The following is a 22295-nucleotide window of genomic DNA, read 5'->3' as shown; positions in this document are numbered from 1 at the left end:
TGGGCATATCGAAGCGCAAAGGGGGAAATTGTTTCTTGCTACAACCCTAAATTATTAATATGAATTTTCACTGATGATCATGAGCAACTGCCTAAATTGAAATTCTAAAAACAAAAAGTGTTTAAGAAAATCCTAGTTTCTAAGCAATTTGCTACATCATCCAGCAGGGAATCACCTAAGCAAATATCTCTTAGGTCTGTATTGCTTATCAAACTGTCCATGTGAGAACCCACACATTCCATAAGATCATTAGAGATACAACAGTCATATAATGAAAACATCCTGGAATGTGATATCATGGGCAGTTCTGTCAACTACTTCAATTTAGCAACCACCATTAAATGGCTTTCTAACAATGGATGAAGCTGGCTGCAAGCTGCTTTTCCACATCATTACAAATCCATTCCTGATTGTCTGCCGAGTTCAAAATGGCTCACAGATGGAAAGTGACTGTTGAGCTTGGTCATTACGAACCTTTGGTAATAGTTCCCAGTCCTGCTCTCCCCTCTAACACAGCTGTGGAAAAATTTGGAAGCTTCTAAATTCCATTTTAGATTAACCATAAATTGCCATGTCAGCAAAACTTGCACAAACAGGTTAATCTTAACTAAGGCTGGCTTGTTTTCACTAACTAAGTAAAGATTAACCATTATTTAGAGTTTGGACAAAATGCCAGACTGGTTAATTTAAAGGAGTAGCAAAAGCTTAAGTGCCTCTTTTTAAGCTGAAATTAAGGATATACTTTTTTAAAAAAAATAAAGACATTTAATCATATTATCAAATTACCTAATTCATTTTGCTTGAAGCACTTTTAGTGTCATCCAGCCAAGACAATAAAACTATCATACAGTGCAATCTTAGCCATGTTTACTCAGGAATAAACTCCAGTGTTATCAATGCCCAGGTAAGCATGCTTAGGGCTGCAGCCTTAGATATTTCTTGTGCAACTAAAAGACACAGTTTGGGTAAAAAGAAAGGAGGCTTTGATCTTCAATTAGTAATTGATTCCTGTCTGAGAAAAGAATAGTGACAATCATCATTCCAGTGTCTACAGAAGTGGAGATGATCAGTTACTACCCGTTTCTTCTTACTACTTCTATGCCACACTGGTGTTTTCCTTATATCATAAATCTGGAAGAGCTTAACTTATTAGACATTGATAATGCCATACCCAATCAATCTAAGAACATAAGAACATAAGAAGAGCCTGCTGGATCAGGCCAGTGGCCCATCTAGTCCAGCATCCTGTTCTCACAGTGGCCTACCAGGTGCTATTCAGCATTGTATCAGGTTCCAACCTGAATGCTGACATTAGTGCTCTTTCCATTTAACAGAACATGTTTTGTCTTCGTAACTGCAGAAATCACCTGCATATTCCATCTTTTTTTAAAAGGCTATTATGAACTCACATAGTATTTGTAGCCCAAGCACTTGCACTAAACATGTGCTTTATTGACTTGCTGCAATAAAAGGATATTTAGATAGGTAAGCCTATAAATAACAGATATAGAATGGAAACAAAATTTCTCTTACCCCCAAAATGACAGAATTCATTACTTTGTTTGAAGCTAAAAATGCAGCTCACATTAGAATGACTGAATAGATGAAGAATTATGAACTATCATTCATATAATTTAGACTGCACAATATAGAACTATGTAGTGATAACTGCATTTTGCGTAAGCTGGCAATTGTTAATCCCTTGTGTACAAACAGGAAAATGGGACTGTAATAGTAATGACTTTGCCAGTAGTGGCTGGTGAGGCATGCAGGTGGGGCTCCACTGCCCTCCCAGCTTCCAAACACGGTAGGTCACTGCCGTTAACTGACAAGAGAGAAGGGGAGATGCACGGGGAGCTCGATGGAGTAGAGTCAATCCAATGCTGCTGCCATGGTGCATGCTCTGTGCCAAGCTCCCTGTGCCTGTCCTGCCCCCTCTCTGTCAGCAGCAGGAACTCGCCATGTTCCAAAGCCAGGACAGCAATGGAGCCACACCGGCTGCTACTGGACTTGTTAAGCCCCACTTCGCAAGCCTTTGTAATGTTAGGGAATTGGACTAGACGACCTCCATGGTCCCTTCAAACTCTAACATTTTATGATTCTATGAGGGAAGTGTTCAAATCAGAGACTTGCTATGTTGAACACTTTATCCTACTGGACACTATTGGTACAGTCATACAAATTTGAATAAATACTAAAATAGTGATACTATTTTTAAAAAAAGTTCAGTGTTGTCAACTTCTCATACTTAGTGAGCTGATGTCACTATTCCTCCCTGAAGTTATAAAATGCATTTATATTTCTATACTACAACCAATAAATATTCCCTTGGAATAATGCAATATATTTCAAATTATTTTAACACCCATATTCCTAATCCTACTGAATAAGCATTTATTACAGAGATAACTGTAAGCAGTAAAGTCAATCTCCTTTCAAGTTGTATTACTTTAAAATGTGGAGAACTGAAACATACTAAAAAAAATTAAGTGTATATACTGTTTGTAAATTAAGAGTAAGGCATTTAAACAGTCAGTTCAAGCAAAGCTATCCTGTTCTCTCACTCTTCAGGTTGGCCAATTGGGAGCATCCCTTTATTTCAGAATTGGAAGCTTTTTCCTCAGGTCAGAAGAGCAAGATATGAGTAAAAATGGTTGTAAGGCTGGAAAGTCTGTGGGAGACAGGAGCAAGCAATCACGAAAAGGAGCCATGGTGTTACTAGATAGCTATAGGATGTACAACTCAACCCATGTGTGGAATCTGGGCCTTGAAGCAGACACTATCTTCATATTTCCAAACTTGTTAAACCCCACTCGGCAAGCCTTTGTAATGTTAGGGGACTGGACTAGATGACCTCCAAGGTCCCTTCAAACACAACAATTTATGATTCCATGAGAAATCCATATGCCTCTGTAGCAACCATGACAACTGGAAACTTGCTGCTCTTTTAAAGGATAAAGCTAAACATTTAGCCAATCAAGACACAGAGAATACTTAAACAAATGCTTGATGAAGTGAAAGTATAATTTACAAGATTACTTATCCTTAAAACATACAACTTTGACATCTCACCTGGTGAATATACCAGTCACAATACCAACTCTTGCTTCCTTTGCTGGTACATAAGAACCAATTTGTGCCATGACAGTGATCAATGCAACTTGCTTTATATAAGAGCTCTTTCCACCCATGTTAGGTCCAGTAATTATCATAACCGTTTGACCATCTTCCTGGAAAAACAAAAACTATAATTAAAGATCATTTAAAAGTTTCAGACCTTATGTGATCATATGGTGATCATTTGAACTAGAACACTTCCACATTATTACTTCAGAAATTTCTAATTTGTAGTTTTTTGTAAGGTTCACTTACAGTATTTTATCTAAATTTTCCCTTCTAAACAGACTACGCAGCAGTTTTCAACATGTGTACATACACACAATGCATCAAAATAATATCACTGCTCCATAAAACCATCTAACATATAAATTGCACAGTCACAACATCTCCAATAGACGTTGTTAGAACTGTTAAACATGATCATTTAGGCAAGCTTAAGACCACTGGAACAAGGTTGCCTTCATTTTCCTCCCACCAACTGGAAGAGCTGCACTCAGAACAGCATCTGTCTCAAGAGGGAGCACCAATATTAGAGGGCCACCAGACTATTATTCATGATCACCCTGATATAGACATAAGTGCTGACACAATTTGCAAAGGGCCATAGTTCAGTAGTACAGATTTGCTTTGCGTGCAGAGGCTCCCAAGTTTAATTCCTGGCATCTTCAGGTAGAGCTGGGAGAGACTCCTGCATGGGATCCTGGAGAGCCACTGCCAATCAGTACAGAAAATACTGTGGTAGATGGCTTAACAGTCTGACTCAATGTAAGGCAGCTTCCTATGTTCCTAGTATACTGCAACAGTGTGATTCAAATGAGGTAACATTCAGTTCCTCATCACTGGATGTGGGGTTCTTAACCTTGTGCAATGGGCTGTGCCCCAGCTATTACTATCTTTATTATTTATTAATCACTTTCCACATGTGCCCCAAGACAATATACAAAATATTAGAAAAACAGCTAAAAATAATTAAACACTGCACAAACATGAACAGAAAACTAATTCATTTAGCAGGGAAAGCTTGTTGGAACAAGAATGCCTTCGTTTGTTTCTAGAAAGTACAGATAGTGGGTGTCTGATGTATCTCAATAGGACCGCTGCCCCATAGAAAATGGAAGTTTTACTGTGAACTTCTGCTTGATGTTGGCAGTAGAGGACATTCTCTAGAAGGGATGATACCTCCCCACTGGAATGACAGGCAGGGTCCAGAATCCTTTGCCTCCTCTCCAGAGGGAGAAGTCATCCTGCCCTCCAGTCCCACTGGCAGAGCAAGAACCACTCCTCAACCCCACACAACTGAAACTTCAAACAGCCCTGGGCAGCAGGAACAGACTCTGAATGAAGGGTACTCAGAACAGAGATCAAGAACTATGTTCACCGGAACAGTCACATGAACACTAGAACACAAAAGAGACAAGAAAACCTAAACACACTAATGATGTAGGACAGAGGCAGAAGCCCTAAGGATCACCTCTGCTCAGAACCAGCAGAGGATCAGAAAAATATCAACAGAGGAAGGCGAGGTGGGGAGAATGTTCTCCACTGCAAACATCCAACAGAAGTTCACAGTAAGTAAAACTTCTGTTTTTGCCTATTGGCAGTGGAGGACATTTTCTAGAAGGGATGTAACAGACCATTGTTCTTATTCCCTGGGTGGGCTTCCTCTGCCCATATCCTCCTGCTGAACAATACTCTGAAGAGCCTTTCTGCCAAATGCTGCATCCTCTGATGAAAACTATTTTGTAGTGTTTAGCAAAAGCATGCAGTGTAGCCCATGTGGCGGCCCTGCAAATGTCAAACACTGGAAAATTACCTTTTAAGGCAGGAGAAACCACACACCCCCTTACAGAATGCACAGTGAGCCCCCCTGGGACTTGAGAGATTGTAGAATGAAGCCAACGAGAAATGGAAGAAGAGGAAACCTTTTTTTCACTTTAGAAGGACCCAAAAATGAAACAAATAGCAATTCCAAATGACGAAACTCCATCATCCAATCCAAATAAAACAGCAGAGCACGCTGCACATCCAGTGAATGCCAACAAGGAGGGCATGGGCAAAAGGAGGAAAGACAATTTCCTGTACCCTATGGAAAGCTGAATTCACTTTGAGCAAAAAGGATGGATCAAGGCACATTACAACCTTATACTGGTGGAAAATACTTAACTGTGGGTTGGCCGAGAGAGCCCCCAGTTCTGAAACCTGCCTGACAGACGTAATGGCAACAAGGAAAAAGTTTTAAATGTAAATTCAAGGGACAGCTGGCATGGAGAACCAGTCAGGGTAGACAGAAATGAATCAAGGTTCCAGATGGGAAACCTATGGATTACTTGAGAGGAAATGAGAGACACCCCTTTGATAAACTGCTTATACAAAGGATGGGAAAACAAGGTATTACTACCCAAATTAGACAAAATACTACTCAGGGCAGCCGCCTACCATTTAATAGTACTGGAATTTAAACCCTTGTCCACACCAGCCTTCAAAAAAGTGAGAAAGTCTGAAACCTCCCGAGACAACAGATCCACCCTCTCCCAAGAACACCAAGGCAGAAAGGCGTTCAATATTGTGCAATATACCTTATTCACAGATGCCTGCCAGGAAGATAGTTGCCAGGCTGTAGCTGAAACAGCTTTGGCCTGGGATGAACAACAGGCCCCCTGAATCAACAAATCTAGACAGACAGGAAGACATCATGGCACTCTCACTGACATGTGGATTCGGCAAGTGAGGAGTCATCAGGATCACCTTGGCCTGATTCTGAGTGATCCTCTGTAGGGGTTGCTGAAGGCGGAGAGGCAGAGAGGAGACCTGATGACCAGGTCATTCGCATTTTTACAAATTTGTAGGGCAGTCCAATATCTGAGAGAGGAGGTCAGGTCTCCTGATCCCCTGGTGCATTCACTATCATGGCCCAGTTTCTCTGCTTTTTAAAGTTTGATAGAAATATTGCCAAAATAGCTTTAGCTAGCTATAGGTACAGTCTTAAACTGCAAGGTTTTTTTGTTTTGTTTTGCCTATTAGTGAATTTCTCTGCTTTTTAATCCGGGAAGTAAGAAATGGGATCTTGTGCAAGTTTACTGAGAAAGGATTGATCATTTGCATGCTTATTGAGCTCAATGGGATTTACTCCCCTGCATTCATCTTAGGATAGGTGAAAAGGCCATGGGGAGGGGGAAGAGCAGGGGGAGAAGGGCAAAGTTGATCATTTGCATGCTTATGAGTTCAGTGGTATTTTATTCCATGCAATCATGCTTGGAAATGGAAATGGACTGCCTTCAAGTCAATCCCAACTTATGGTGACCCTATGAGTAGGGTTTTCATGGTAAGCAGTATTCAGAGGGGGTTTACCATTGCCTCCCTCTGAGGCTGAGAGGCAGTGATTGGCCCAAGGTCACCCAGTGAGTTTCATGGCTGTGTGGGGATTTGAACCCTGGTCTTCCAGGTCATAACCCAACACCTTAACCACTACACCACACTGGCTCTCGCAATCATGCTTAGGATAGGTGAAACTGATGATGAGTGAGGAAGGGCTGGGGGCAGAGGAGAGGAGAGGGGAAGAGAAGGAGAGAGGGGGAGAGGAAAGGCAGGTCTGATCATTTGCATGCTTATTGAGTTCAATGGGATTAACTCCCATGCAATCATGCTTAGGATAGGTAAAACTGACAATGGGAAGAGATGAAGGAGGGTATTATAAGGAGAGGGGAAGGGGTAGGAGGAGAGGGCACATTTGATCATTTGCATGCTTTTTGAGTTCAGTGGGATTTACTGCTGTACAATTATGCTTAGGATAGGTGAAATTGTTCTGAAGGAGGGAAAGGGGGAAGAGGGGGAAGGGGAAGTATACAGAGGAAGGGGGACGGGGAGGGGAGGAGATTGGGTTGGTGGGGCCTGGGCAGAGGGAAAGCTCCTTTTCTTTCCAAAAGGAAAACATTGTGAACAGTATCATTGTTTTTCAGGGTTTCCCCCACCTTTTTATTCCTTAGCAGGCACATGTTATCTCCCACCCAAATTTAAACCAAAGTTGTCACTGGCCACATCCATACTAGACCTTTATTTTACTTTAGACAGTCATGGCTTCCCTCACAGAATCCTGGGAAGTGTAGTTTGTGAAGGGCGCTGAGAGTTGTTAGGAGACACCCTATTCCCCTCACAGAGCTACAATCCCCAGAAGAGGGGCTTACTGTTAAACCACTCTGGCCACTGGAAATCTGTCAGGGGAACAGGAGTCTCCTAACAACTCCCTTCACAAACTACACTTCCCAGGACCCTTTCGGGAAAGCCATGACTGTCTAAAATGAAATAAATGTCTGACGTGGGTGTGGCCACCTGATTAGCCAAGCCATACAGTTGTGAATCTTGCTTTTAGAACACTGACAGTTTGTTCTTACTGAGCAAGCCCAGCCTTATCGACTCCAATGTTAAATTTCTTTAATTAAAAATCAGCCATGCATTTTTTTTAACTTTTAAACTGCAGAAGATGAAGGTCAAAGTATGGGGCAAGGTCATTAATAGGATTACAGGTACTCTGTGAACATGGCTGATTTTTAATTAATTTCAACAAATTATGAGACCACTGACAAGAGAAAAGTCCAGCAGGGGTCTGGATTTCCCCCCCACTTTGAACTCTAGATTCTCTGACTGTTTTGTGTATTGCCATGAAAGCTTAGAGGGTTGTTAAGCAAGCATTTCTGAGTTCGGGACTGTAAGTTTTGTAAGGTTTTGTTTTGAAATGAGCTTATGGGAAGCAGCAGAATGGCATGGGGGTATTTTCAATTTAACACTGAGGAATGCAAAAAAAATCCAAGCTTACCATAGTATACAGCTACTCTCATGGCTGTATAATTATAGGATAAAGCCAGCTATATGCTGCTTTAATCATTGTAATACAAGATAAAGCCAACTATGTGCCTATCTAATCCATGTGATGTAAGATAGAGCCAGCTATATGCTTGTTAGCATTGTATGTCCTGGCTATGGCCAGCAATGTCTGTTTAGCCATAACGCTACTGGGTAAGGTTTACCATTGCCATCCTCTGAGGCTGAGAGGCAGTGACTGGCCCAAAGTCACCCACTGTGCTTCATGGCTATGTAGGGATTCGAACCCTGGCCTCCAGGGTCATAGTCCAACACTCTAACCATTATGCAACACTGGCTCTCGAACCAGACCTTAGTATAGAAATAAAGAAATATTTTTTTATTTTCTGCTTTGGAATCCAATTATTATATTTCCTGATACATCCTCAGTCCCAAGGGGAACTTGGGTAGGATTTCTTTTTCTAGGTTTACCTAGCCAGTTGTCCACTGTTGATAATAGAACTCGCTTAGGTGAGGACAATGTTTGACATATAAGACTCTCAGTACACATAAACCTAGGAAGAACGTGTAGAACCCTCATCCTTGTGCATCCACTAGATAAGGGTCTGGGCAGTAATGCTGTGCTGATACTATACTGGGTATCTGGGTGGGGAAAGCTGCGTAAAATTCACTCTTCCAAGCTCAACCAACGAAGTCTTGGTAATATATGCTCGATCAGCTCCTGCATCCACTATCAAATTGCAGATGAGTATGATGTTGTTATGAACAGACTTAGCATTCAATAATAGAACAGTCAGATTGGAGGACATTTTGCTGGTAAAGCAGGTATGGGGAATCTTTAGTCCTCCAGATGTTGCTGAACTACAACTCCCACTGGCCATACTTGCAACATTTGGAAGGGACAAAAGTTCCCCACACCTGTGGTACAGCAACCAGGAACTTGAGACTCCAGGGGGGGAAACAGAAAAGAGAACTGTGTGCAAGCACCTGGCATCCTGTTTCTTAAGATAGAATCCTCTCCTAACAAGGCTGTACCTTCCCTGACCAATGGCCAGTGGGATAGAAGAGATATTTGGTCTTACCATGAAAAGGTCTTCTACATGCATGTAAAAATAATCTCAAATCGGACTTAAGCTCCACCTTGTGGTTGAAGGTAGGAAAGATGCTGTTCAATTTTGCAGTCTTCTAGTCTCACAGGGATCAGTTATTTCATGACAAGCCAGAAAAGACATATATAGGAGCAGCAACCTCAAAAACAAATAAAAAAACACTCTCTGCCACAGAACAGAAAACAAGAATGGAATCAAGCAGCCCAGCACACAATAGGGAGAGGTCCTGAGATCATCTTTACATGCATGTAGAAGACCATTTCACAATTAGACATACCAAAGCTGACCCATGTAGGGTGAATAAACTTAAAAGTGAAATTGGGCTGCCTATTGGCTTGGGACAACATGCTCCAGTACCCTTCTCCCAAAGGCCATCTCATGCCAAAGTATAGGAATCTATCTTACAATGTGTTAGGGCTAGTCCATGTGGCTATCCTGCAAACCTCATGAAGAGGAACATTAAGGAAAAAGGCAGCTTTTGTAGCTACCACCCTGATGGAGTGTGCCAGAATCTTAGATGGAAGAGTGAGATTCAAGGAAGCATAGGAAAATGCCATGCAGGCTTTAAACAAACTGGAAGCGGACACTTCTTCCCAAAGAGGAGAGGTGAAAGGATACAAACAGGGCATCAATTTAGCAAAAAAAGGCTTCATTCTTGAGATGCAAACCTACATACATCCAATGAATGCCAAGCTTCTACAGGATAGAATAAGCTCCTGTTGACAGTAAAAGGAAGAAAGGACCTTAAGATGGAAAGAATAATACAGACGATCACTGTGTCCTTGTGGAAGGTACAGAAATGTTTGTCCACAGACAGAGCATTGAGCTCTGTAATCCTCCAGGAAAATTGATAGCAACAAGAAACAGAACTTTGAAAGAAAGTAGACAAAGGGACAGAGACTCAAACTGAGGCCTCTGAAATCAAAACCTTGTGCAAATCCCAGGTAGGGAAGCAAAGCTGGTTTGCAGTTTCTGAGACAGTGGCTCCCCACAGGAAACACTTCAGGAATAGGTGAGAATCCAATGGTTCCTCTGGAGTTGTGGAAAAGACAAGAGGACAGAGCAGGAGCTTGTTGCTAAAGAGTGTTGGGTCTGAGCCTTATAGTCAGCCCATCTTGAAAGAAGGACAACACCTCATTAACACCCAGGAGCTAATTGCTCCTTACAGCACTAAGCAGATAAGCGTGTTTCATATACTTTCATAAAGGCATATAGTGGAAGAATGTCTGGAAACCATAATGATTTCAATTACTGATGGTGAGAGACCTGCTTTTTTAAAACTTTTCTCTGAATGACCACCCATGAAGTTTCTTACCAGGCTGGTTCCAGATGCTATAGACATTCCTGAGATAACAGATTCTCTGAGAGGTAGCTGCCACAGGGCAGACTAAGTATCTCAGAGAACCATGGTCTCCGTGGCTAGCATGGTGCCACCAGAAGAACTCTGTTTCTCTCATCCTGGATCTTCTTGAGGACTCTGGAAAAAAGCAGCAGAGGAGGAAATGTGTACAACAGCCCGTGTCCACAGAAGACAGGTGTGTCTACGGCTTCCCCTGAGGAAACCTCATAGCAGGAGAGAAAAACTTTGGTTGTAGGGAAAAGCAAACAGATCCACTTGCACTCTTCTGAAGATGCCTGAGTTCCCTGAAAATATCTGGAAGCAGTCTCCACTTTCCATGGTGAAGTTCTTCCCAACTTAGGCCATCCGCCTGATCATTTTCCTCATCTTTCAGATGCTCCACCATGAGGGATTCCAGATGAATCTCCATCCAATAAAGGAGAGATGAGGAGACTGGTCTGACATTACACTCTGATGTTATCTGGGAAGAGTCTCTGAGTGGAATTCCCCTTGCAGAATGGCCTCTTGTGACCACCAGACCAAAGACCTATGAATTGCATGCGACTACGATGTTGCTCTGAAAGGGCCGCAAGATCCATTGAAGCAGGCGGGTATGGAGTCCCAAGGAGTTACCTGAATTACCTAGACCATGAGGACTAAGATTCTCATAAGGTTCATGAGATCCTGATGGAGAGGATAGATCAGAACAGACTACCAGTCAACTCTTGGAGGCTCATTCAGGAGAAAGTGACATGACTCCCTGTCTCCATGTCTATCACATTCCCCAGGTGCAGGATCCACTGAAGCAGGCACAGTTGACTCTTCGTATGATTGCTCAGAAACCCATAGTCTTAAAACATGCCAATTTGATGTGTAGATCCTCCCAGGCCCTCAGGAGGCTGAAACAAGAGGTTGTCCAGGTAGGGATAAACGTGAAACCTTTGCAGACTGAAGTGGACCACTGGGGTGGCCATGATTTTTATGAACACCCTTGGGGGGCACCTACAGGATGAAGGGCATGGCCTTGTACTAGAAGTGGATGTTGATGGTCGCAAACCACAGGTAACACTTGTGTGGGCACAAAATAGGAACATGTAAATATGCTTCCTTGAGATTAATTGATGAGAGGAAGTCCCCTTTTCTAGGGCCTCCTCAATGGGCATGTGTCTCCATCCAGAACTTTTGATATCAAATGAACTTTAGATGCTTCAGGTTTAGCACTGCCCTGAAGGAGCCACAGTAAAGAAAACTGAATAGATGTCTGAGGATATCTCCCTGGGGGAAAATGGGTTCTATGGCAAAGATGTGAAGCAAATGCTGAATGGCTTCCTGAACCTTGGCTCTTTTTCCCAGATTAGTGAAAAGAGAAGGAAGGAACATCAAAGGGGACAATGCCCTGCTTCATAGACTGCAGCACCCCCCCAGGTGATGTTATGCCATTTGTCCGAGAAGAGCTGTAGGTGTAGCTGAAGGAGGGGTGTTGAAATCATAATTGAGTGCTGTTGCCTTGCAACTGGGTGCCTCACCCGAATTTCCAGAGTACTATTGACGGCTCCTGTTGCTAAGTTGGCTACTCCAGAAAGGGCAGGCAGGCCAATATCCTGACCTCTTCCAACTGGCTTGGACATTCTCAATTAATGGATGGCCGGGCAAGGATGGAATGACTTATGAAATGAACATGCCTTTCTACATAGAAGACACCATTTCCTACTGTCTTTTGACTCCACCAGAACCTTCTCCAAGCCTGTGTCACTGAAAAGTTTGCCACTGATGTAAGGCATAGAGGACAGGTCGGTGAGGAGCTGTGACATTGGCTGCCCAATGACATAACTGAGGGGTCCTCCTCCTGAAAACGCCTGCTGCCTAGCGGAACCTTGCACTGCATCCATGGAAGCGTCAGCCATGAAGACTATAGCATGTGAGATTTTCAAGAGAGACTTGTAGACTCTAGCCAGATCTTGTTGGGGACCAAAATGTCTCCTAACCTGAACAAGGAGGCTCTTGCAATGACTGAAGCTCAAGCAGCCGCCCACACTGACAAGGCGCTAACATTCTGAACTCACTTCAAACCTAGATCCATCTTTCATTTCACGGCCCCCTTTAGCTGTACATCTGAAATGAGACTTTTGGCCTTACCATGACATGCATAAAGACCGTTTTCACGGTAAGACCAAAAGTCTCTTCTCCTGTGCATGGAAAGATGGTATCAGGTGGGACATACCAAAGTTGACCCATGTAGGGTGGGAAAATTGCTGGGCTGAGTTTATTGGTCTTGGAGAGGACATGCTATAGAATTCTTCTGCAGATGCATATGTGTTGATCTTGTAATGTTTAATAAACGTATTGGGAGTGGCCCATGTGGCTGCTCTACATATCTCTGTCAGTGAAGCATTTCTTGAGAATGCTGCCGCTGTGGCTGCTGCCCTAGTGGAATGAGCCACTATACTGGCTGGCCGTGCAAGTCTCAGGGAAACATTTGCCAAGGTAATACATGCTTTGATCCACCTAGCTAAAGTGGAGGTTGAAACCTTGTTAACCAGTGAAGCTGGATGAAAAGAAACAAAAACTATCTGTCTTACAAAAAGGCTTAGTCTTGGAGATATATACTTTTAAGGCTCTTCTCACATCTAGTGAGTGCCATGCTTTCTCAGTGGGGTGAATAGGGTTAGGGCAGAAGGAAGGGAGCGCTAACTGTTGCTGACAGTGAAAGGTAGATAGAACCTTAGGACGAAAGGAAGGGACAGTGTGAAGTACTACCCTATCTTATGAAAAATACAGAAATTCTTATCTACAGATAGGGCATTCAGCTCAGACACATGACGGGCCGAAGTAATGGCCACAAGGAACAGAATTTTAAAGGATAGCAAACGGAGCGGAACTTCACTTAAGGGCTCAAAGGGAGGTTTCTGTAGGGCCATTAAGACTTTGTGCAGGTCCCATGTGAGGAAATGATGAATAGCAGGTGGCGCCGGTAACCTTGCCCCTCGAAGAAAACGCTTCAGTAATGTTTGAGAACACAATGATCGTTTGGGGCATTTAGATAGGATTGATGACAAAGTCAAAGTCTGACGTCTCAAAGTGTTTGGTCTGAGTCCCATTGCCAAGCCCTGCTGTAGGAATGAGAGGATATTTTTAACACCTGCTTTGCTTGGAGCTACACCTTGTTTCTGTGACCAAGACAGAAAGGCTTTCCACGTAGCCTCATATATCCTGACAGTAGAAGGGCTAGCAGGGGCACCCATGGCGGAATGGTCAAAGCTGAGACACCAGACTAAGATGCATCCAAACTCAGAGGAAGGTAATGGTAAACCACCTCTGAATACCTCTTACCACAAAAACCCTATGAACAGAGTATCCAAAATGCAATACGAGTGCTGGAAGATAGACCCCCCAGGTCAGAAGGCACTCACCGAGCTACTGGGGAAGAACAAAGGACAAGTATGAGTAGTGCTGTGACTAATGACGCAGCTGGGTCAAAGGCGAGAGGAAGCCCAGAGGCTGATGCGCACAGATCCGAAAGGAGAGTCCGGAGTTGCACGACGCACACAATAGGAACATGGAATGTGAGAAGCATGAACCAGGGAAAGTTAGAAATTGTCAAGCAAGAAATGGAGCATATCAACATTACAATACTTGGCGTGAGTGAATTAAAATGGACTGGAATGGGACATTTTCAATCAGGCAACTACGAAATATTTTATGCAGGAAATGAGAAATCAAGAAGAAACGGGGTTGCTTTAATAGTGAGAAGTGATGTAGCAAAAGCAATTAGGAGCTACAACGCAAGGTCTGACCAAGTGATCAATGAGATTAAATGGGAAACCTATTAACATAACCATCATCCAAGTCTATGATCCAACATCAAACGCAGAAGAAGAGGAATTGGAGAGATTTTACGCAGAAGTACAGGAGGAAATTGATCACACACCAAAACAAGATATGATGATAATCATGGGGGACTGGAATGCAAAAGTAGGGAACAGAGAAGAACTAGGAATTGTGGGGAAATGGGGCTTAGGTGACAGAAACGAAGCAGGAGAAAGACTTATGGAATTCTGTGAAGCCAATGATTTGTTTCTTGTCAACACAGTTTTTGAGCAACCAACAAGATGACTGTACACATGGACATCACCAGATGGTCAATATAGGAATCAAACTGATTATATAATTGGAAACAAAAGATGGAGGAGTTCCATACTTTCTGCAAAAACAAGACCAGAAGCAGACTGCAGTACAGATCATGAACTGATCGTATCAAAAATCAGAGTAAAGCTAAAGAAGAACAACAAAGCACTCATAATGCCAAAATACAATTTAAATAACATCCCAGAAGCATATAAAGATCAAATAAGGAACAGGTTTGAGGCTTTAAACTTAGTTGACAGAGAACCAGAAGAACTATGGACTGAAGTCAGACTCATGATCAGGGAAGAATGCAAAAAGACAATACCTCTTGTTAAAAAGAGAGGAAGACCCCAATGGATGACTGAAGAAACTCTTCAAATGGTTAAACAGAGAAGGAAAGCAAAAGCAAAAGGAGATAGAAACACAGTCAGAACCCTAAATGCAACTATACAACAACTAATACGTAGGGACAAAGAAAACTATTACAATAGTTATTGTATAGAAATAGAAAAGGACAACAAAATGGGAAGAACAAGAGCCCTATCCCAAAAGATTAGAGAAATGAAAGGGAAATTTAAACCACGAGTAGGGATGTTGAATAATCAACAGGGGACTGAGATGAAATAAAAGGAAGATGGAAGCAATACACTGAAGAACTCTATAAAAGAGATGACAGGATGACAGATTTATTCATGGAGGAACCATATGATGAAGAACCAGAAATTTTAGAATGTGAGGTGAAAGCTGCTCTTAAAATTCTTGGAAGAAACAAATCACCAGGAATAGACGGCATACCAATAGAGTTGCTACAAGCTACTGAGACTGAATCTGTCCAAATCTTGACAAGAATTTGTCAAGAAATATGGAAAACTAAACAATGGCCCACAGACTGGAAGCGTTCAATATATATCCCAATTCCAAAGAAAGGGGATCCCAGAGAATGCAGTAATTACCAAACTATTGCCTTAATATCCCATGCAAGTAAAGTAATGCTCAAGATTCTACAACAAAGGCTCTTACCATATATGGAGCGAGAAATGCCAGATGTCCAAGCTGGATTTAGAAAGGGAAGAGGCACCAGAGATCATATTGCAAACATACGTTGGATAATGGAACGGAGCAAGGAATTTCAGAAGAAAATCACCCTGTGCTTTATAGACTACAGCAAAGCCTTTGACTGTGTAGATCATGAAAAACTATGGAATGCTTTAAAAGAAATGGGGGTGCCACAGCATCTGATTGTCCTGATGCGCAACCTATACTCTGGACAAGAGGCTACTGTAAGGACAGAATACGGAGAAACCGACTGGTTCCCAATCAGAAAGGGTGTGAGACAGGGGTGTATTTTATCACCCTATTTGTTTAATCTGTACGCAGAACATATACAGAAAGCGGGATTGGACCAAGATGAAGGAAGTGTGAAAATTGGAGGGAGAAACATCAATAATTTAAGATATGCAGACGATACTATACTATTAGCAGAAACCAGTAATGATTTGAAACGAATGCTGATGAAAGTTAAAGAGGAAAGCACAAAAGAAGGACTACAGCTGAACGTCAAGAAGACTAAAGTAATGACAACAAAAGATTTATGTAACTTTAAAGTTGACAATGAGGACATTGAACTTGTCAAGGATTATCAATACCTCGGCACAGTCATTAACCAAAATGGAGACAATAGTCAAGAAATCAGAAGACGGCTAGGACTGGGTAGGGCAGCTGTGAGAGAACTAGAAAAGATCCTCAAATACCAAGATGTATCACTGAACACCAAAGTCAGGATCATTCAGACCATGGAATATTCCCGATCTCTATGTATGGATGTGAGAGTTGGACAGTGAAAAAGGCAGATAAGAGAAAGATCAACTCATTTGAAATGTGGTGCTGGAGGAGAGCTTTGCACATACCATGGACTGCAAAAAAAACAAATAATTGGGTGTTAGATCAAATTAAACCAGAACTATCACTAGAAGCTAAAATGTTGAAACTAAGGTTATCATACTTTGGACACATAATGAGAAGACATGATTCACTAGAAAAGACAATAACGCTGGGAAAAAGAGAAGGGTGTAGAAAAAGAGGAAGGCCAAACAAGAGATGGATTGATTCCATAAAGGAAACCACAGACCTGAACTTACATCTGAGCAGGGTGGTTCATGACAGATGCTGTTGGAGGTCACTGATTCATAGGGTCGCCATAAGTCGTAATCGACTTGAAGGCACATAACAACAACAACAAGAAGGGCGTCTGGAGACCAGTATTGTCTGTACAACTTGCGCCGGAATGCCTTTTTCAAGAGACATTGCCGTTCAACTTCCATACATGAAGAGCCAGCCAGCCGGGATTCAGATGGAGAAAGTGTCCCTGTGACAACAGATCGTCCCTGAGAGGAATCCGCCACGGGGAATCTACTGCTAGGTCAATGAGTTCCGGAAACCAAAGTCTCTGTGGCCACCAAGGGGCCACCAGCAGAACCTTTGCCCGTTCAGCTTCGACTTTCTGGAGTACTTTGGGAAGGATCGGAAGAAGCAAAAAGGCATATAATTGACCTGGAGACCATTGGGCCGTGAGAGCATCTATTCCCTCTGCCTCTGGTGTCTTGCACCTGGCGAAGAACCTCTTTACTTGGCGGTTGTGGCTGCTGGCGAAAAGGTCTACTTTGATATTGCCGAAGCATGCCAGTATCGCCTGAAAAGCCAGAGGATGTAGCATCCATTCCCCTTGATGTACCTTCTCCCAGTTCAACCAGTCTGCTTGACTGTTGTCCTCCCCCTCTGAGGTATTCCACCGTGAGAGATTCCAGATGCTGTTCTGCCCACTGGACGATGAGTTAAGCTTCTCTCTGGAGAAGGGGAGAGCGCATGCCCCCAACGGTTCAAATGAGATTTGGCGGACACGTTGTCTGTCCTGACCAGTACTGCTCCCAGTCGTATGGATAGTGTAAAGGGTGTCAATGCCAGGCAGATAGGCAGATCACCTGAAGTTCCAGAAAATTGATTGGAAGACTGGACTCCCCCGATGACCATGTTCCTTGCACCATCTGACTGTTGCATATGGCGCCCCAGCCTGACAGGCTGGCATCCGACGGGATCACTATATGTGGGGGGTTGCGGAATGGTAGTACCTTGAGTAGGTTGGGTTGGAGTGCCCACCACATCAAGGACTGGCAAACCGCAAGAGACAGTAATACTTTCCGATGCTGCCTGGCTGCTATCTTGCTCTGGAATGGCAATAACGCCCACTGCAGAGGGCGAGAATGATGACGTGCCCAAGGAGTCGTTGGGAAGGCTGCTACCATCAACCCGAGCACTGAGGCCAGCTGCATGAGGTCTGCTGATGAGGTCATGAGATGTGATACTGCAGCATGTATCTTGTTGATTCTGTCTTGTGCCAGCCGTATCGTCCCATGTTGTGTGTCTATGGTGGCCCCCAGATGTACAATGCGATGGGAAGGAAGTAAATGGCTCTTAGTTTGGTTAATTAGGAAGTCGTGATCACTCAAACAGGCTAAGGTGACATGTATGCCCTCCCAGGCTTTGCTTAGCGATGGGGACCAAATGAGGAAGTCATACAGGTAAGGAAAAATGTGGACTCCTTGCACCCTGAGGTAAGCCACCAGGGCAATCTCAATTTTTGTGAAAACCATGGGGGCAGACGACAGGCCGAAGGGCATGGCCCTGTATTGAAAGTGGTCGTCTCCGACAGCGAACCTGAGATGGGAACATGTAGGTAGGCTTCCTTCAAGTCGATTGAAGAGAGGTAGTCCCTTGTTCTCAGTGCCTCGATTGAGAGCAAGGTGTTCATACGGAACTTGCGGTATTGTATGTATTTGTTCAGGTTCTTGAGATTGAGTACCTGAACAACCCATATTTTTTCGCAACAGTAAAGAAAACTGAGTAATTTCCTAAAAATCTCTCCCCTGTCGGGATGGGTTCTATTGCAGATATTTGGAGCAGATGGGAAATCGCTTGGAGGGTTCTTGCTGTCTTGTCTTGAGACACCGAGAGAGGAGATGGGACAAATCTTGCCAGAGGGGGTGATGTAAATTCCAGCCTCAAGCCGTTTCTGAGGGTGTGCAATACCCACTGGTCTGACATGTCCCTCCAATGCTGGGCAAAGCGTTGGAGGCATCCTCCCACCGGAGGAATGCTGGCATCAGAATTGATGTTTGTTTCCACGTGTCTGGGCTCCAAATCCTAGTCTACTGGGAATGTGTGGTTGGCCCCTTGTCTGCAGACGTTGTCTATACCAGAAGGGGCAATTGGTGCGTGTGTCTCTAGTTCGTCCCGATACTTTAAAGTTCCAAAAGGACTAGGACTGTGGATATGGGTAGAAGGCTCTTCGATACAGCCTTCTATCCTCTCTTCTTGGATGGCATAGACCTCTTCTTGTCCTTAGATTCCAAGATGCCTGCTAGGGCCTCGTCACCAAATAACTTACCTCCCATGGAGGGTTCCAAGGCCAGGTTAGAGCAGCTGTGGCATCTGCTTCCAGTGACGCAGCCATAGGGTCCTACGGGTGAAGACGCCAGCTGCTAATGACCATGCTGAAAATTGCATGGCATCCATGGATGCATCTGCCATGAAGGTCACTGCCCGAGAGACTTTTAGCAAAGACTTGCGTGTTCTGGCAGGGTCCTGTTGTGGGCCGTCCAGAAGGTCTTCTAGGCATAAAAGAGAGGCTCATACGAAGACAGAGGATGCTGCTGCCACTCTGATGGAAAGCGCACTAGCCTCATGTACCCTTCTGAGGCCTTGGTCCAGTTTGCATTCTGTCGTGTCCTTAAGGTGCGAGTCTGAGTCTTTAGGATTTAAGGATGGATTGAGGAGATTAACTATGGGCGCGTCCACTAATAGAACTTTCAGCTGGTCCATAATCTGCCAATCCAATGTACAGAATTTGTTAGCAGTTAACACTGACTACTTGAACTGTAAAGGGACATCAAATCCGGATTTTATCACTTTAGGCAGTAATGCAGGGAGTTTGAGCACCCTGGATTTAGGTTTTGGGTCTGGGCATACTGTCAAGAGCCTAGCTGTTGACAGAGCTGAAGGGTCATCAGGAGAGTATAAGCTGAGGGCCTCCATTGCCTTGCACAAGAGGGGAAGGAAATGGGACTCTTGGGAGATTGTTGTTTGAAATTTCCTCTGATTCTGACTCCCCACTCCAGTCCTCTTCATCTAAATCGATCAGCTCATTGTCTGGGTCGACAGGAGCATCCTCTGTAGGTTGAACATGCCTACATTTAGTAGTAGCGTAAGGATCAGGTGAGTTGTGTGGTGCAGAAGGGCGCGGGTTTGGTGATGGGATGGCAGAGGAAGAACCCCATACATCCTGCGTGCCCCTGGGGGGAGTGCTGCATAGGGCCTGAAAGATCTCTGGACAAATTCACTAAAAGGGAAGCCCTGAGTTGATCCTTCAGCTGCTGAAGCATGTGATCCAATAACTGTAGCAGAAGAGGCTGATTGTGTGCACAACAGGGATGATACGCCCCTCCTTGCCAGTGGTGTGTAGGGGGAGAAGAGGGAGGGGACTGGCATCCTTCCCCATCCGTAGCCTGGACAGTCTGGTAAGAGACAGACCTGTCTGTAAAGCCCATGAAATCCTCAGGTGAGAAACTGGTGGAAAAAACTGAATCCAAGCCAGGATGGGCTTGTATGCCTTCCTCCTCAGTGACCCTTGGTCTCTTCCAGACCTGAAGGCAGTGCTGTGCGAGTCCCTCCCCTCCTCTACATTATGATCCCCCGAGGCCCGCCTGGTCTGGTCGGTCTGTCTGCAAGCCAAAGGCAGTACACCATCTGCCCACTACATTCAATGCCTCAGCCACCTCCAGCCAGCCGGAAGAGGGGTGGGCCATCGCCGTCTCCATCTGGGTGCTCAGCCTGAATGAAGGCCCTGAGGTCTGCCTGGGTAATGGCGTTGGTCCCGGCCTAGTCAAGAGTGGTTTGGGCAGAAGCGGCTTGGGCCTCTTCTCCAGCCTATCAGATTTGCAGGTTGCTTTCCCCATGGGGCAACTGTGCTGCGGGTCTTATGGGGGCTGGACACTGCAGGCGTCTATATTCCTGTTGATGTTGTGGGGGGACTGGCACGTCTTGTTGCGACCAAAGGGTAATGCCACACCACTGGTTTAGGAGGGTGGAGGGAGACTCCTCCTGCAGCTTGCGGCCTGGGTGCTGCAAGCCAAAGCTTGTGGAAGCGGGCTGCTGCTCCGAGGCGGGAAGGGAGCGTTGATGACTTAGAAATGCTGCCACTAGATTCCCATCTCCGCGGGCAATAAGGACCCCATGAGGGGGGTGAATGGCTAAGAGCGGCAGTAGCAAGCCCATTTAGGCAGAGGGGAGAAGTGCTGGGTCCTCTGTAGGGCATCCCTTATGAACTTCTCACCCTTGCGTGGGTAAGGTGGAAGAAAAGAGGGGAATCCCTTTCTCGGCTTGCCTCACACCTCGGAAGGGCTCCGGGGGGAGAGAAGAAAAATCTTTTTTGTTTTTGGTGTTTAAAAGGGGGGAAAGGTCGGAAGTAAGAAGAATACAAAGATAAAGACAAATACACGTAACCAATATACAGGCCTGAACTCACAGCAGGGAGAGCGATCAACCGTTGTGTGTGAAGACAGAAGAGAAATTGAGCTGGGAGCTACACAGAACAGGAAGTTCCTGCAAAAATCAACAGTGCTCTTCTGCCCTGGTCTCCTCTCGCTTGGACTACTGTAATGCGCTCTATGTGGGGTTACCCTTGAAAACAGTCCAGAAACTGCAGCTGGTACAGAATGCGGCGGCACGCTTGATTAAGCATAGCCGTCGCCGAGATCACATTACTCCAGTGTTAGTAGATCTACACTGGTTACCAGTTGTTTACCAGGCTCAATTCAAGGTGCTGGTGCTGACCTTTAAAACCCTAAACGGTTTCGGCCCAGTTTATCTGAAGGACCGCCTCCAGTATCATCAATTAGGCCGCCTCACTAGATCAGCCACACAGGACCTCCTCTCGGTCCCACCAGTCAAAGCAGCCAGACTGGTGCGGACCAGGGAGAGGGCGTTCTTGGTGGTGGCCCCCACCCTCTGGAATTCTCTCCCTTATGACCTCCGACATGCTTCCTCCCTGATGGGCTTCCGCCGAGCTTTAAAGACCTGGCTCTTCAGGCAGGCCTATAATTTTGGGGTGGATTAGCTTTCTGTTGTATTAATTGATGTTTTATATCAGATATAAATTGTAAATTGTTTTTGTATTGTATATTGTATTTTAAACGTTGTTGTAAGTCGCCTAGAGTGTCCGAATAGTCGGACAGATAGGCGACTAACAAATAAAATTTATATTATTATTATTATTATTATTATAGGTGGAGCTACCTACCCACCTGATATCATCATTCCATGCATAGGAGAATTTCAGATTCACAGAAGAACTCACTAGTCCCACACTGTGGATACTCAGAAGGACTCATTAGCCCCACGAGGTGCCCATTAACAAGAGGAAGCGTCATCAGGTTTTGCTATAGAGCAAAATCCTTGTTAGCTGTGGGAACAGACTTCTTGCAAAACTACTGTGTATCAAACTCAGATTTGATGACTTTAGAAAACAGTGACAGAAGCTTCACCACTCTGGACTTCAGTTGAGGATCTGGGCATACTGCTGCCACCCTGGATGAGGAGGGAACAGGAAGTTTCTCCTTGGAATTCAGATGTAGAGCTTCTATTATCTTGCAAAGCAAAGTGGGAATTGTGGAAGAGGTGATTAGAAGCCACATCCTTAGACTTTGAAACACCAAGCCATTACTCCTCGTCCAAAA

General features: G+C 44.3%; 1 protein-coding gene across 2 annotated transcripts in view; it reads right to left on the bottom strand.

Moving 5' to 3' along the window:
* MSH3 (mutS homolog 3) overlaps positions 1–22295 on the bottom strand; it is a 154401-nt gene that overhangs the window by 11449 nt on the left and 120657 nt on the right. For both annotated transcript variants that reach the window (XM_061621677.1, XM_061621669.1), the window contains one exon: positions 3073–3230. In XM_061621677.1, the coding sequence (XP_061477661.1) occupies positions 3073–3230 (158 nt within the window). The remainder of the gene's footprint in view (positions 1–3072; positions 3231–22295) is intronic.

Source organism: Rhineura floridana, chromosome 1 (genome assembly GCF_030035675.1).
Source record: "Rhineura floridana isolate rRhiFlo1 chromosome 1, rRhiFlo1.hap2, whole genome shotgun sequence".
NCBI lineage: Eukaryota > Metazoa > Chordata > Lepidosauria > Squamata > Rhineuridae > Rhineura > Rhineura floridana.
This window is presented reverse-complemented; position numbering and strand designations above follow the sequence as displayed.